The sequence below is a fragment of the Seriola dumerili genome, unplaced genomic scaffold (assembly GCF_002260705.1).
Source record: "Seriola dumerili isolate Sdu_G_001 unplaced genomic scaffold, Sdu_1.0 BDQW01000177.1, whole genome shotgun sequence".
Taxonomy (NCBI): domain Eukaryota; kingdom Metazoa; phylum Chordata; class Actinopteri; order Carangiformes; family Carangidae; genus Seriola; species Seriola dumerili.
Window position 1 is genome coordinate 1,237,141 of NW_019174432.1, and position 15,613 is coordinate 1,252,753.

Genomic DNA, 15,613 nt, shown 5'->3' on the forward strand with positions numbered 1-15,613 from the left:
AGGAAGGCATGAAATTGACAAAACACGTCATAGTATAGTATGGCATAAATGTCAAAAAAACATCATAGTATATTATGGCATAAAAAGTCATAAAAACAACATAGTATGCTAAGGCATAGAACAACAGAGAATAGTAAGTCATAAAAATGCCAAAAAATGGTATATTATAGTAACCCATAAAAATGACAAAAAACGTCATAGTATAGTATGGCATAAAACGTCAAAAAAACATCATAGTTTATTATGGCATAAAAAGTCATAAATACAACATAGTATGCTAAGGCATACAACAACAGAGTATAGTAAGTCATAAAAATGCCAAAAAATAAAATAGTATAGGAAGGTATAAAACTGACAAAAAGCGTCATAGTTTATTAAGGCATAAAAAGTCGTAAAAACAACATAGTACACTAAGGCATAAAACGTCATAGTATACCATGGCATAAAATGTCAAAAAAACATCATAGTATATTATGGCATCAAAAACATAGTATAGGAAGTCATAAAACTGATAAAAAATGTCATAACATAGTATGGCATAAAACGTCAAAAAAACATCATAGTATACCATGGCATAAAAATGCCAAAAAACGTCATACTATGCTAGGGCACAGAACAACAGAGTATAGTAAATCACAAAAATACCAAAAAACGATTAAGTATGGAATAAAAGTGTCAAAAAAACGTCATAGTATAGTATGGCATATAATGTCAAAAAAAGATCATAGTATATTAAGGCATAAAATGTCATAGTATAGTATGGCATAAAAATGCCAAAAAACATCATACTATGCTAAGTCATAGAACAACAGAGTATAGTATAATAAGGAATCAGATGTCACAGTATAGTAAGGCGTAAAAAGTTGTAAAAAGGTCACAGTATGGTAAGGCATGAAAAGGCATAAAAACGTCATAACGTAGTATGGCAAAAAAAAAGTCATAGTATACTGATAGTAAGGCAAGTAACTAATTGGCAGAATGAAAAATTAGATTAGTAAAAATTTGCAGGTTGTTGCCATTAATTTAATGAAAGAAAAATGCTAAAAGAAAATTTTTGTACATGTACCGAAAGTTTGTTTTTGTTCACCTGCTGTAAGAAGACATTGTGGAGCATGAAGATGTCTAATTTTTAGGGAAGAAGTTATTTAAATTGCAAATAATAATTAGAAATACTCAACATCTGACACAATAATTTGAAGCCTAATCATTTGTGGTTATTGTATGTATTGTTATTTGCATCTTTATAGATAACAATACAGGTAAAGTCTGACTTAAAGATTTTGTTGTGTTTTCTCTACAGGAGCTGCGGGTTATCCCCTGTGCTCACAGATTTCATAAGAAATGTGTCGATCCCTGGCTGCTCCAGCACCACACCTGTCCCCACTGCAGACACAACATTATCGGTGAGTTGGTCCACAACCTCAGACTATCATTTAGAACACTTATTTCATTGAAGGGGAAAAAAATATAAAAGTGACACATAATGTTACTTTAGTGAGATTCAAAGTTTTGCATTATGTCTCTTCACAGAGCAAAAGAAAGGAAATCCAGGAGCAGCCTGCATGGACCCTGGTAACCCAGTCCACGGCCGGCAACGGGTGGTGCTACCTGTTCATTATCCTGGCAGGGTGCACAGAGCTGGCCAGGTGACCGCCTACCCAACCAGAACCAGCATGGACCCCCATGGCAACCCCATCACCGTGCTCACTGTGGACCAGCATCCAGATCCTCAAGGTCTCTACCCACCCCAATCAACATCTGCCTTTCTCCGGAGCTACCACCCTACCCTTCATCTGGACCACTCGCTCAACCCCCATCACTGTGGATTAGAGCACCGCGGCCCCCCAGCCTACCCAGCACAGCCGCATCACGCTGCTTTTAAACGACCCAAGTTCCACGGTCGCAACTTTTCCCGCGCAGCCTGCTTCTCGCAGTACGAGACTATGTACCAGCACTACTATTTTCAGGGGTTGACTTTCCCTCAACAGCCTGAGGGTGGTCAAGGGCCTGTGGTGGCGGGGCAGCTTGGTGGAGGAGCGGCCCACAAGGGCCACCACAGCAGGGCCTTTCAGCAGGGGCTGTTATACCCCACAGTGGTACACATGGCACCTGCCTCGTCTTCGAGGATAGGTGATACCGGCAGCACTTCTGGCTTGAGCTGTTACCATGGCCACCGCTCAGTGTGCAGTGGTTACCTTGCTGACTGCCCTGGTAGTGACAGCAGCAGCAGCAGCTCAGGCCAGTGCCACTGTTCCTCCAGCGACTCAATGTTGGACTGTACTGAGGTCAGCAACCAGGGGGTGTACGGCAGCTGCTCTACCTTCCGCAGCTCACTGAGCAGTGACTATGATCCTTACGTCTACCGGAGTAAGAGTCCGTGTCGGGGCTCTGCAGGGGAAGCGGGGGCTGCAGCTTGCACCTCAGTTCCCGCTGAGGACTCGTCCTCTGCCCCCCTGGGACATGACTGCCTCCAGCTCCCTCCTGGAGCTTCGGGATATAACTCGGGGGACCACCTCTCCAACTGCAGTTTGGAGCCCAACTACAGCAGTCGCTCATCACTGGAACCCAGGGAGAACAGTAACACTAGCACTACCTCAGCCGGGGCTCCAGAGGCTACCGGAGCAGACAGGGGAAAAGGGGCGCAGGAGGAGTCAGGGGAGCTTGGGGCTGCAGCCTGTAGCTGCTGCTTTGAGGTGCTTCCTCCCAATGTGGAGTGCAAAGGGCAGGACTCGGACCAAGCTGGGCCTCTGGCCTCGGGACGATGTCACAGGGGGGTGGAATTTCAGAGCTCCACCTCCAAGAACTACTTTGCTCCTGAGCACATGTGCCCTTCTTCAGAGCAGCTGAGCTATGAGGGGCTGCCTTGCTGCTTCTACAAAGAGATGAAGGTCCACAGGGCCACAGCAGGGCGCTACACTGAGGACTACGCTGTTAACGTGCAGTATGCGCACGCAGACTCAGAGGCCTGCAACGGACAGGGCTGCTGTGAACTCAACCAGAGGATACCCATAATTCCTGAGGACACAGATTGTGAATTGGGCACAGGGGCAGATACCCAGAGCAGTTTACTGCCCATCAGTGTCACAGTGGAGGCAGAGGTGCGGACAGGGGAGCGGCATGAGCCAAGGGAGGGGTACTTCACCTCAGGACAGTTTAGAGTTCAGCCATACCCTCAGGAGGAGGAGACCAGGGCTTTGTTCCACCCTCAGCTCTCTGCAGGCCCCACTGCATTGGGAAGCAGTACATCAACAAATGAGGGAGGTCTGGGTATATGAGCCAGAGAGAAGGGACTCAGTCTAAAGTATGTGTTTGGTAGCGCATCAGTCAGTCAATCATTGAAACCCTCAGTTGCCTTGTTCTAACCTTTGCTCTCTGAGCACTGAATGTTATCATCTTAGATTGTGTGGATTTCTACTGAAATGGCCTGTCATTTCTAGATATACAGTGTATCAAGTTCATTCCTGTGGCCACAGAACGTCTCAGCACCAAACTACGCTTCCATAGCAACTGAGAGAAAAGTGATACTACGAAATAAGGACTTAGGTTGGTATTGGCATCTATTTGGAAACTGTCTGCTGTCATCGAGGGTTAGGCCCCTTCAGCGCTAAGTAGTCCGGGCCCATTTCTGCTGAGATTTCTTCAGATTTTGTCAAGAACAAGTTACCTCCAAGTTACAAGTTAGACTCCATCTTTGGTGCAAGAGCTTGGAATCTGAGAAAAAAAAGTACACTCTTAATTCAAACATCTGCATCTACATGTATACATCTTGTATATGTGCGCACATGAACACTGACTGCCTATAAAGCTTCAACCACCAACTCAAATAGGTTGTATGGACATAGCTATACCAAAACAGAAAGACATGATTGTTATTGTTTTGTTTTGTTTTTTTAAACATTTTTAAGAGCAGGGAAATGGGTCTTTCTAAGCGTCTGTGACCCACACATTTCTCTGAGGAGAAGATATATATATATATAAAACAGAAAAAAATGCATAGAAATGTGAATGCAAGGCTGACACTGGTCTCTATTCAATATAAATACAGAATTTGTTTGATGCATTGCATTTCTGTCCAGTAGTGGCCTACCTATCTGTATGAGATGATGTGCCAGAGCAACATGAAAGCCTTATGCTGGCTGGTAAGCTGTTTTGTAGCAATATCTAAAAAAAAAGACACTGCTCTGCTTTTGGTTGAACTCCAGACCAAAGTGACAGTGTCTCTGGGTAAAACAAAACAAATTTCTTCAGAAGTAGAGTGTAGTGCTCTACTTGTTTGGAAGCCCTTAAAAGCTGTATTTTTGCTGTCACTTAAACAATTTCCTCAATGAGGCTAATAAATATCTATTAAAAAAAAAAAGGTTTTAGCATATAACAAAAGGCCAAAGGAAAGTAGCTGGAAAAGACTCATATTTCATAAGGGTTCCTTATTGTACTGTGACTTTTTTTTTTTTTTTTTTTTAAACGATGCAGTTATACATACCACAACGTATCTGTTTGAATCATATCGTGCCGTGCATAATACATACTTGCGATATCAGTGCTTGTCATTCATGCCTTTCTGTTTGTCCTGCAGACTGTTTTTATACTGTTTCTATGAAATATACACATTCTCTACACAGAGGAAAACCTTCTGAAATAACCCTATTTATAAGTTAACCCAGTGCTGTAATCAAATGAGAATCTAATCTTGCCTTTTGCATAGAGATATGTACCTACTGCAAATATAACATTTTGGGGTACTTGAGTCACTATTTAATTTTTTTTTGTTATTGTTTCTAGCACTTAAGAAGATTAAAATGTGTACAAAAATTAATATTTTTTAATTTTTTAAGAATATAATTATTTTCTGTCATTACCATTACAAATGTTTAAAGGCTAGAAATCAATCTGTGTATATTTCTGTACCTGTATAGCAAACACATTTCATAAATGGAAATATGTTCTCTGAATATTTATTTACTAATATATTTATCTTTAAGCCATGTCTTATGTTCAGAGTGTATGAACGTTTGAGTTATTTGGTTGCTTTTTATTTTGAGAAAAAAATCACTAACATGAGACTTTGTAAATACATGGTAATTGCACACAAGACGATTAAATCTTCTCTGACCAAAAAACTGATTTTAAAACTTTAGTACCATACAGTTTTGTAATTAAAGTGTACAAAGATCTGTAAAATATACAGTTTTATTCAAGTAACTCATGTTGTGGTGTTCTGCTTTCCATTATTTGCACTCCACATTGAAGTGTTTTCTGATTTCTTTCTAAAGGTTAGTAGTTATTACTAGTTTTATCATTAGTAGTAATGATTAGTTTAACATTTCACGGCTTCGGGAATAATTCATTCAAATATCAGCTTTTGCAGGTTTTATTATCCATTTCCAAAATGTAGATGTTACAAAAAATATTCACAACCAACTGCACTCAAATGGTTTAAACTGACTCGACAGTTGTCTGAACGCTGACGCTGCAGATACAGTGAAGACCTAGTTTTTACTCTGCCAGTGCCAACAGCATTATTCAGTACACTTTTGATAAACAGGAAAAAACTATAATAAATATGTCCACTGACCTCTGATTTTCTGTCACTGTGCAGTGGCATCTGCAGAGCAGATCTCTTGGGCTTCATGCTCTGTACTTTATGTGTGAGAACTATGCAGTCAGTCTGTCACACAGACAGAAAAGCCTGAAACACAGTGAGTCTTTTTGTTTCTTTGTTTTTGATGGGACGTGTTCGCAGTGGATCTCACAGCTTGAAACCAGAGTGAAGAGCCACAACTCCGCCGGTAAAGTTGTAGTACTGCACGGAGTAGAAACCTGCGTCTTCTATCATATGTTTGAACTCCTCCTGCAGGAGAAACACAGCACATGACATGACTCACCAACACTGAATCTACTGAGTGATGCTGCTGGTTTCGGATTTTATCTGTGAGGATTTTTATAGACTAAATAAAATAATTCATGAATAAATTGATAATGAAATAGTGATTGTTTTCTCACATGTTATAGACTGAACAAATAATCAGTTAATAGAAACATTTTTTGATTAATCGATAATGAAAATAGTCATTAGTGGCGATGCTGGTGGCAAAATAAAGCATAAAACATTTGTAAATGTAAAAAAAGCATCTCAAGTACAGAACAAGATATCAACAGATCAGCAACATAAAATAAGATTTTTAAGTTCATAAGGGGAATAAAAAAATAATGTGAGATAATCGTAATACAGAGATAAAATCATATCCACGACGAAAGTAGCAGAGACAGAACTGGGGAGACATTTTTCTCACCTGGTCAGGGAACTTGCGGATACTCTCCACCAGATACTGGTAGGACTTCCAGTCTCCAGCAATCACCTCTCCCAGAACTGGAATCATCTGGAAACTGTATGCGTCATAAAGCCTGAAACATGGAATGAGATTCAGGTTACCAGCAGAGCCAAGAGCTGCTTTCTCAGAGCTGGAACCTGCTGTCAGTCTTTAACATGTCCCACATCTTACACACAGCTCATGGACAAATTTAGTGCTTATTTTTCAAACTCTTAAATTCCACATGCAAAAACAGCTCTAGTTTATATAGTTATAGAATTATTTAATAATAATCACCTAAAAGGCAGCCTCATCGACCCAGTGCAGTAGAGGTGGTTGACTGTGTGCCAACAGTCTGCAGGTTTTCATTCAAACTGATCATCTCAACAGGTGATTTCACTAAGAAGTACTTGAGGGACAGATAATCAGTGGGTGGAGTCTCTGGCCACCCCCGCCACTCTATAGTACTACTCAGCCAGGTCTCATTTAACAGGCAATCTACTGAATGACTGTATGGTGTAAAACCAGAAGAGGGCAGTGTTGGTCCAAACTACAAAAAGCAAGTGAGTTGAGCCTCTCACATTTGCAGATTGTGGAAGACACAATATCGGATTCTTTGGAATTCTTGCACACAAAAGTCACTCAGGCAACAACAGTATATAAAAACACAGTTTATTAGGTACATCTGGCTAAAACTAAAGCACTCCTGCAATAAATTCTACCCTCGTGAAGCTACGGCATTATCCAGAGAGGTGTCTCTGTTATGTTATTGAGTCTAGTCTCATTTAATAAAGATAGGTTGAACAAAGCAATAATAACACCTGTCACGTTAATGCAATACAGTTCAACAGCACCACAAAGTGCACTGTGAATCTGAACATTATAGGGGAGGATTTACTGCAGGACTGTTGTATTAGACTGCATTGGTTTCTGCTACAGTAGGTGTACCTAATAAACTGGCATCTGATTAAATCATCAGCTTCTACAAGAGCTTATAATATGTTTCTGGATTCATAAGACATCCATCCTGAGGGAACTCTCCCTCCTTACCTTGCCAACACGGGATTTGTCACTTTGCTGAACTCTAAACACATGAACCTGCCACCGGGCTTCAGGACCCGCAGAGCCTCTTGAAGTGCCTGAAAAAAACAAAAAAACAAGCAGTGTTTAAACCAGTGCCCACCGGTGGCAGGTGAAGGTATTGTATGTGGGCTGACAAATAATTTGCAATATAGTACCACTGGATTAAACTGTCAATCAATCAATAGATTAGTCCATCTATGCTATGTAAAATTAAGCATCAACAACAATTTCAATAATCACTTCAGTTAATTGTAAAGCGATCTGGGTAATTTGTAGACATCAGCTCAGACTCACAAAACTTTATATGCACTGAAGAGATAAACTGACAGATTAATCAATAACTAAAATTGTCATTAGTTACAGCTATCAATATAATGAAGCATGAAATGAAAAAAATAGGTGTAACTGACATGAGAATTTACGAATCTGAATCAACATGTTGCATTAAGGTTTGTTATGAATTTCTTTCTCCCACACATATTTTTTGAGCCAGATCACAGTACACGAGTTGACAATACTCATATGAGGCAGGAAGTGCTCAGTGTCCAAAGGAAAACGCGCTCTGACAAGAACGGACACACTGGTTGTTCCAAATATCAATTTCTGCTGTATTTGCTGATGTGACTAAACACGCAGCTGTAGTATAACCCTGTCTTTATTGTGATTACTGTGTGTGTGTAATCATCTTGTCACTTACCTGATCTATATGAGTGACGTTGCGAATGCCAAAGGCGATGGTGTAAATATCGAACTGGTCGTCATCAAAGGGAAGCTCCTCTGCATCCCCCACCACCCACGACAGACCTGATACACATGGACACACACACAGAAACACGTATGCTCACAGTCAAAAATGTCTGCTGGTGTTTTTTATTCCATCTTATGCTTTGTAATCAATCTCTGTTTCCATGCATGTGTAGCTGCAATACCAGTTTGCAAACTTGTTATTATGAACTCTGTGTACTATGCTCTGGTCATGCATGGTTGCACAGAAATCTGACACACTTATAATTATTTGTTTCTGTGTATCTGTGCTTCCAGTCTGTGCACCCAGGAGCATGATTTCAAGAATGTTCGAAGATGAATGTCTGCACAAATTCCATTCATATTCATGCAGAACGTCCAAGTCTAATCACAGCGTTTGCAACTGCACAGCTGCACCTGAGCTCAGTAAACACAGCTCAGTTCACTGCACACTCGTCTCCTAGATATAAGCCTGGTCTTGCCTTCGATCATATTTGGAGGTGTTGCTCTCATGGAACATAAGCTGACCTAATATCCAGGCTGATTTATTTATTCTGGCACTCACAGATGAATATGAACCCACTCTAGTACCTGGCTGCCTGGATTACTGTACTAAATGTTATGGGTGCCAGTGGGTGAAGACCACAGCAAACACCATCTGCTCCATTCTGACTGGTGTCTGGTTGGCACTACTACCAATATGATGAATGTTTACAAACATAGAGCTTGTTTTTCTGACTAACTGACCACGTCAACTGAGTCAAATGCTCCTTTCCAGATTGATGACAATATTTTTTAATATTGGAGTCAACATGTGATGAGTTTCACCACAGTACTTTCTTCATATCTTACTTTAAGGTTTATAAACATGGTTTTCTGCAAAGCCTTTCTTCTATTTCACAAAACTCTTGTGATTAGCATCAGTGTTATTTTGTCCTAACACAAAACAGTTACACAGGAACTTTGCCGAAACAATATACCATCTAAAATTTGAATCTAATCAAAGAGTAACTAAACAAAACAAAGAACCTGACCAAGGTATCAATGCCAGGTTTCAGCTCTGGACAGTTGCTGATACTTTGGGGGTTGAGGTTTGATACACAGCCCTGCAGACAATGATCAGGAAGCTAGAGAAGGTGTCTACGCGCCACAGTTTATTTCAGTCCAACTCAAAGTAAGGATAAGGGCTTATCCAGGCGTCTGTGACCATAAGAGCTTTACATGTACAGTAATGTCAATGGAGAACCCCAAAAACCTGGTCTGTGTATAACCTCCTAGTTGAGGAGGAAAAAGCCGGGAGTCCTGGTGGACTCCTGGAGCTTCACTGACTTACCTGCACTGATGCCCAAGCTGTCGGCTTTCTGCTTCCCCACTTTCAGCATCTCCTTGTTTATGTCACAGACCACGGCCCTGGATTCCTGGGGCCCATCCTCGTCCTCTGTGGAGTAGTTGTTGGAAATTTCCTGCCACGACGGCGTCTGCATGGAACGCATCGCCCGCCGCTTTTGCCGCTCCTGCTGAGAACGGACGTACTCCAGGAAACGGAAGGCTATGTCACCTGCGAGGGAGGAGAATCACACACAAAATAGAAGTGTGACACCAGAGAGGGTTTCAGTTTGATGCTCTGCAGAGGTGAACATACAAACCACTTTACCTGTTCCACCCGCCACATCCAGGAGTCGCGCGCCAGGCTGTGGGTGCATGGCGTGCAGCAGCGTGTCCTTCCACAGTCGATGAATCCCGAGACTCATGGCATCATTCATAATGTCATACTTCTGGGCCACATTCTCAAACACTTTATACACTGAAGAGAGAAAGAGAACATCTGTCTCACTGGCAGCTGTTGACGGGGTGTTTTCTTTTTCCTGTTATATGAATTTTATTTGAACGTACCCAGATATAAGCACAACCCCATTCACACTTATCCCAAACAGGGTCTGTATTCTTACCTGACCAAAAGGCACATGGTTTATAGGGGTATTTGTTTTAAGTCCCTGTAAGTGCAGGGTATTTCTCTCATTTGTTAACCTTTATATTATGACATGCACAATTTTAAATGTAAAACAGCGCCACTCAATGCACACATGTAGAGAAAACAAAGACAGGGCAAATTATTGTCCCTTGACAACCTGTGAAAACAACCTTGTTGGTACAATATGGTTCAAAACGGTATACTAGCTACCGCGTACTACTTTTAAATTCGGCATGTGTAGAACACACCAAATACTACAACTACTTGTACTACTTGTACAAATCCCACTTGAATACACGTTACAAAGAGGAAGGAATCACCTTTAAAACGTTTAGAGGTCTTAATGAAACACAAGAGTCTCTTCGTGGATCAACTGGATGCCGAATTGTTTAGCTAATCCTCACGATCCCAAAAACATCCAGAATCAAATTCTCTCACGGTGTGTACATTTACATAGAAGCAGCGAAGTTTCAAATAGGAGGATTTCTGAATGAAGTTTGTTTTCACGCTCTGTTCACGCGATTGAACGTTACGCCTCCCGAGAGGAGCTCCGCTGCTACTCACCTCTCTTCGCTTTCTCTTCCTCTGGCACCGTCTCGAAGCCAAAGTGTGTACTTCTGTCATCGCTAAAACAACGACAAGACGACGGTCCCTGGCAGCAACCAGACCGAGCCGAAACTCCAGCAGCGGTAACGTTAATGTTTCTTTGGGAAAGACGAATCACCCTCCGGACCAACAGTCTCATAGAGGCCGCCATGTTGGCTGATTATACAATTATGCGTCACTCTGACGTCACTCACATGCGACGGCGTATGTCATTTTCCGGTGAAGTTTTTTTTTTTTTTTTTTTTTAATCTACAGGGTCACTATTAATGACGTACAGGCTACAAAAAAGATTATTCTGTCTCATAGAAAAATCATAAAATTAGTTTAACTTTAGTTAGTTAGTTAGTTAGTTAGTTATGTTTTGTTTTGTTTTGTTTTGTTTTGTTTTGTTTTGTTTTGTTTTGTTTTGTTTTGTTTTGTTTGTTTAGTAGTTGAGTCATATCATGGCTGGGTTGCTCTCATAGCAAATTGCACAAACATATATACAATGATATGTAAGGTTTGAATTAATGACAAATAGCCTTTCATTAGTTCAGCTTTATTTGACAGGCTTAATTTTTGATAGATTTCAGTTCAGTACATTTGAAAGCCTGTATTATCATTGAATATCTTTTTGATCAATTGAGTAATTGTTTAGGCCATAATACGTCAAGCATTTGGGGAAAATACCCAGCGGAAGTTTTCAAGAGTGATGACTCAGAAGGTCGTTTTTTTCTGATTAACAGTCCAAAAACCAAAGATTTCATACAGGTCATTCATTTGTGACTTTTTATTGTCAGAAAATACATTAATCTGAGGAGCAGTTACAGGTTTAGTGTCTTGCTCAAGGAGACATTGGCATGTGGATATTAGAAGTTAGGGGTTGGAAAACCAACTGTAAAATTACTAACAATCAGCTCTTCATTTTTACAACAATATACAATGAGCTAATTCTCACATTTAAAAAGATGAAAAGTGTAAATTTGGAACATTTTTGCATTATCAGTGACTTAAATGATAAACATACAGTCATCTATATGGCTCTTGATTATTTTCAGCACTAATCGGCTACCCTGAAGGCAGAGTTGAAAGTGTAGTGTATGTAAACAGCTTTCAGCAGCATAAAGCTACAATAATAGAAGGAAAGTATGAAACAGGCCAATGCATGTAGTGAAAAACCACTGAAGGGCATGAGACTGCCTTAATTGCACCAGGGTCATAGACAATATTGCAGAGCAGGGCAAATCCAAACAGACAAGTTCCTGCATGGATAGTAAACCTCTTTTGCACAGTTCTTTTTCAAGTCCACCATGGGAGACCAGCTCTTTTTTTCCCCCTACCATTACTCTCTCCTAATGTACCTGACTTCAGTACCCTGAGTGCAGAAAGTGGCAGGTATTGTCTTCCATTCTTCTCACTTTCTCGTTCTTACAGTAACCAGACACGGCCACGTATTGTCCCATTGTTGCCTTAATTACTGGTCGACTGGGGTTCAGAGGGATCCGCTTACACCGCTCTCTTTTCCCTGGCTATGGGAAGGTTGACCAGAAGGGGGGGGTCTCTGTGCTTTTTCACAGAGACCCAGAGGAGCAGTGATAAGTCTTCCAGTCTAGTTAAGGATTAATGTTACAGCTGCACAATTGCTATTGAGATAAAGGAATTTGGGGTCGATGGGAGGTGTGTGTGGGAGGCCTCAAAACTTTGATATCTTACTGTGGTTGAATGGATGAGAAAAAGTCCTACTAAACCTCAGCTAAGAAATCTAAGACTTTGTACTTAACAGTATTTTGAATTTAAGTATTTTTACTTTAATCTAATCAACAATTTTTAGTAACATTTGTAGTTGTTTGTGGCTAAAGAAGATTAATTTATTACCATAGGAAGCAAAAAGTGGATGCCATTGGTGCCAGGCATCATTACTGGGCTTGTTAGTGGAAATTTATTCAAACATCATGTCACCAGTAGAGGGAGTAAGAGGATCATTTACAATCTGCTGTTTCTAGTCGTGTCTTGGAATGTGTTTGCTTCTGATAATGAATCAAACTCCGGAACGTTCTGTGTTTTCACTGATTTCTGGTTTCATCATATTATTAAACAAGCTCAGTTTTAAGTTTTTTACTGTAAAATGTGGTTCAGTCAGAAGCATCTGAGGCTCACAGGTAACTTGATCTGGGATTCTTGGAAACCTCACAAGCCGAGACATTTTTCAGGAAAACCTCGACAGTTTCAGGTCAGTGTTTCTGACTAATTGTGAGTCCTCATCAATCTGAATGTGTTTCCATAGGAACCTGTATGGAAGCAATTGGAAACATTTTAGAGGATTATTTCTGCTTCTCTGTGGAGTCGCAGGGTTGGAGTTACAGGCTGCTGCAGAGAAACAAAAGCAGCCGCTGAACAGTTTCAGAGCAGAGAGCTTGATGAAAGAAACACCTTTCATGAATTAAGAAATCATCATTGCAAACATCCCAAGTGTTCCAGCTTATTACACGTCCTTCCATGTTTGTGTTTTCTTCATGGTGTTCCAGTTGTAAAGCTGCACTCCTGCTGTTCCCCCTAAAATGTGCAGGTTGCATGCTTGACCTCATCACAGAGGGGAGCCAATGGGTTACACATGGCACTCCAAATCCTCCCTCCATGTGTGTGCATCTCCAAACAGTCTGGGAGTCATTTCACATATCTGATAAGTATTTAGCTTCACAGAAAGAAAAAGGAGAAGGGGGTGCAGATGTCCCACTGTGCAAACACTGGAGCCTGAATCTATTTAAGCCAAGCAGATTTTAGAAAATCGCATTGCACCTTTTGATTTTCACACACAAAGCACAAAAAAAAGGTTTGAAATGGAGAAAGTGAACGGGATTAGCTTGATCCGGTATTTGTGGCCCATATGCTTCTCAGAAACTGGGGTGCTAAATATTATGTTTGATGATGAAATAAGAAAGAAAGGAGCAAAACAAAAGAATAGGCACAGCACAGGCTTAAGAAACATGCATACAGTGTTTATTTTGCAACCAGGACACATTAAATAAAACTACAAAGGTACTTCACTTATACAAAAGATAGATTATATCCCATTCACTTACAAAATAACAATAATTTACTGTATAAATTAAAAATTTCACTATTTTGCTATTTACAATTTCATGGAAACAACGTGTTGGCCCCTCCAGATCATTTCCCACAGGGCTCCTGATGGATGTTTTCACGTCATCGAGCACCACGGGACATTCACATCAACTACAGTTTGGGAAAAGACTGTTTCCACCGCTCGGAAGATAGCGTGGAATTTTCCGATTGACTGGAGGATGGGACAGAAAATGGGAGTTTGCATAATTCACCAGGCTATCCAAACAAATATGCCCTTGTTAGATTTAAACTGTCAGATTTGGTTAGCTTGTGTTTGATTTGAACGCACATTAATTTCCCATCGCTCTCACATCTCCGCTCTCTTTTCTCGCTCTCTCTACGCATGGTCTGCTCTGAACATCACAGACCCAGGGGCATGTGCTCTTGTCTTGCAATAATTAACATGAGTTACAGTTGAGCGGACAGGCAGAATATAGCATGGTCCCATTTTTTATTTTACAAACTTCTGATTGGGAAAGAAAGGCTCTTCATCTTTTAATGGGCTTCAAATTCTGTCTGAAGACTATAAATCATGTAACTTGAATGTCACTATTGATGCCGTGTTATGTTGTACAATGACCTTTTGTCTCAAGTGCTCAGGTTGCTGCACGAAGTACAATTGAGTTTTTTTTTTCCAAATGAAAAAGTGAATAAGTACTGTAGAAGCAAGTTTAAGTGCACTGATGTTCGGACCTCTTCTGTATTTATCTTGACGGTAATTAGAAGATTTTTGGGGTGACCATCTGCAGGAGCCCACGCTAACATTCAGTCCCACGACAGGAAAGGCAGATTACTATGCCAATGGCGCACTAGTAGACTCTGACCTTTCAGAAGTAGTTTAAATGTCACAGCAATGCACAGAAAACTGTCACAGCTGGAAACCCGCTGTCAGCTTGTGCATAGTACCAGTGAGTGCTTTTGGTTATATCTCTGTCTGGGTGTATTGTTTGCGCTCAACCTTTTGGCCTGAAATCAAGGAGACAGGTAAAAGCTTCAGGGTCTAGCAGCGTCATGTGATTTTAGGCAATTTACTGCTGTCTAAGGAGAGGAAGAAAAAAAATGCATTCCACTTTTGAGCTAAGTTGATGAGTGAGTACAAGAAGTACTTTGACGCGTCTCTCAAACGCTTTGACTAGACACAAAATGAAAAAAAAACGGAACATAAATATCATCATTCCCACACTGAATTACATAAGGTACAACAATATTCACCCCCCCCCCACTGTAATCAAAAGACAACTTAATGTGAACAATATGTTCAGTAAATGTCCAAGACCACACATAAGAGCACACACAGAAATGAGAAACAAACTCTTTCCTTTAAAGCCTTGTCTGTTACTACGTGTAAAAAAAAAAAGATCCAGTCTGCAGAGGTGTTCAGTTGAGTGTACTATGGTTAAAAAGACTTAAGATTCAATCCTTTCAATCACTGTACAAGATGTGGCGTCATTTTTATGTTACATTTTAAGTTTGGTGTAATTTCCTGTTTTGGAATGAAACTCTTGCACATGCACCCTTAACGGAAGTGCAGACTCTTGTGTGTGAAGTGAAGGGACCCCGGTCCGCTTCGTGAAAGAAACAGATGTGAGGAATCTGAGACAAGGGGAAGAGGAGATCCTTAAGGCACTTGAACACCATCAAACCGGAAAGACTCCCACCCACAACCGAGCAGAAAAAAAAAAAAAAGCCCTCAGATCTTCCCAAGCCTCCCTAAATGGCAGTTTGTCTGCGGACTGCTGCGCCACCCAAACACCCCCCACCCCCCACCCCCCTCCACCATTTATTCTCTCCACCCAAA

At 40.8% G+C, this 15,613-nt stretch overlaps 2 protein-coding genes across 2 annotated transcripts in view; one reads left to right on the top strand and one right to left on the bottom strand.

Moving 5' to 3' along the window:
* Positions 1-4,453, top strand: part of znrf3 (zinc and ring finger 3) — a 77,420-nt gene extending 72,967 nt beyond the window's left edge. The window contains exons 8-9 of the mRNA XM_022752798.1: positions 1,301-1,403; positions 1,531-4,453. Coding sequence (XP_022608519.1) covers positions 1,301-1,403; positions 1,531-3,275 — 1,848 coding nt within the window. The 3' untranslated portion in view covers positions 3,276-4,453. The remainder of the gene's footprint in view (positions 1-1,300; positions 1,404-1,530) is intronic.
* An 887-nt stretch (positions 4,454-5,340) lies between these two features.
* coq5 (coenzyme Q5, methyltransferase) lies at positions 5,341-10,864 on the bottom strand. The gene is made up of 7 exons (XM_022752816.1): positions 10,672-10,864; positions 9,790-9,939; positions 9,469-9,693; positions 8,089-8,195; positions 7,359-7,447; positions 6,291-6,402; positions 5,341-5,848 (listed from the first exon to the last, which is right to left on the bottom strand). The coding sequence occupies exons 1-7, from the start codon at positions 10,862-10,864 to the stop codon at positions 5,747-5,749; spliced, it is 978 nt and encodes a 325-aa protein (XP_022608537.1). The 3' UTR covers positions 5,341-5,746.
* Positions 10,865-15,613: the final 4,749 nt, after the last annotated feature.

What these genes read in the sequence shown, in the direction of transcription:
- coq5 (XM_022752816.1), bottom strand. Translation starts at nt 10,864, where the DNA reads ATGGCGGCCTCTATGAGACTGTTGGTCCGGAGGGTGATTCGTCTTTCC. An exon ending in GGAAGAGAAAGCGAAGAGAG is followed by an intron (nt 9,940 to 10,671) that starts GTGAGTAGCAGC and finishes TTCTCTCTTCAG; the next exon opens with TGTATAAAGTGTTTGAGAAT. An exon ending in ACGTCACTCATATAGATCAG is followed by an intron (nt 7,448 to 8,088) that starts GTAAGTGACAAG and finishes TGTTTTTTTCAG; the next exon opens with GCACTTCAAGAGGCTCTGCG.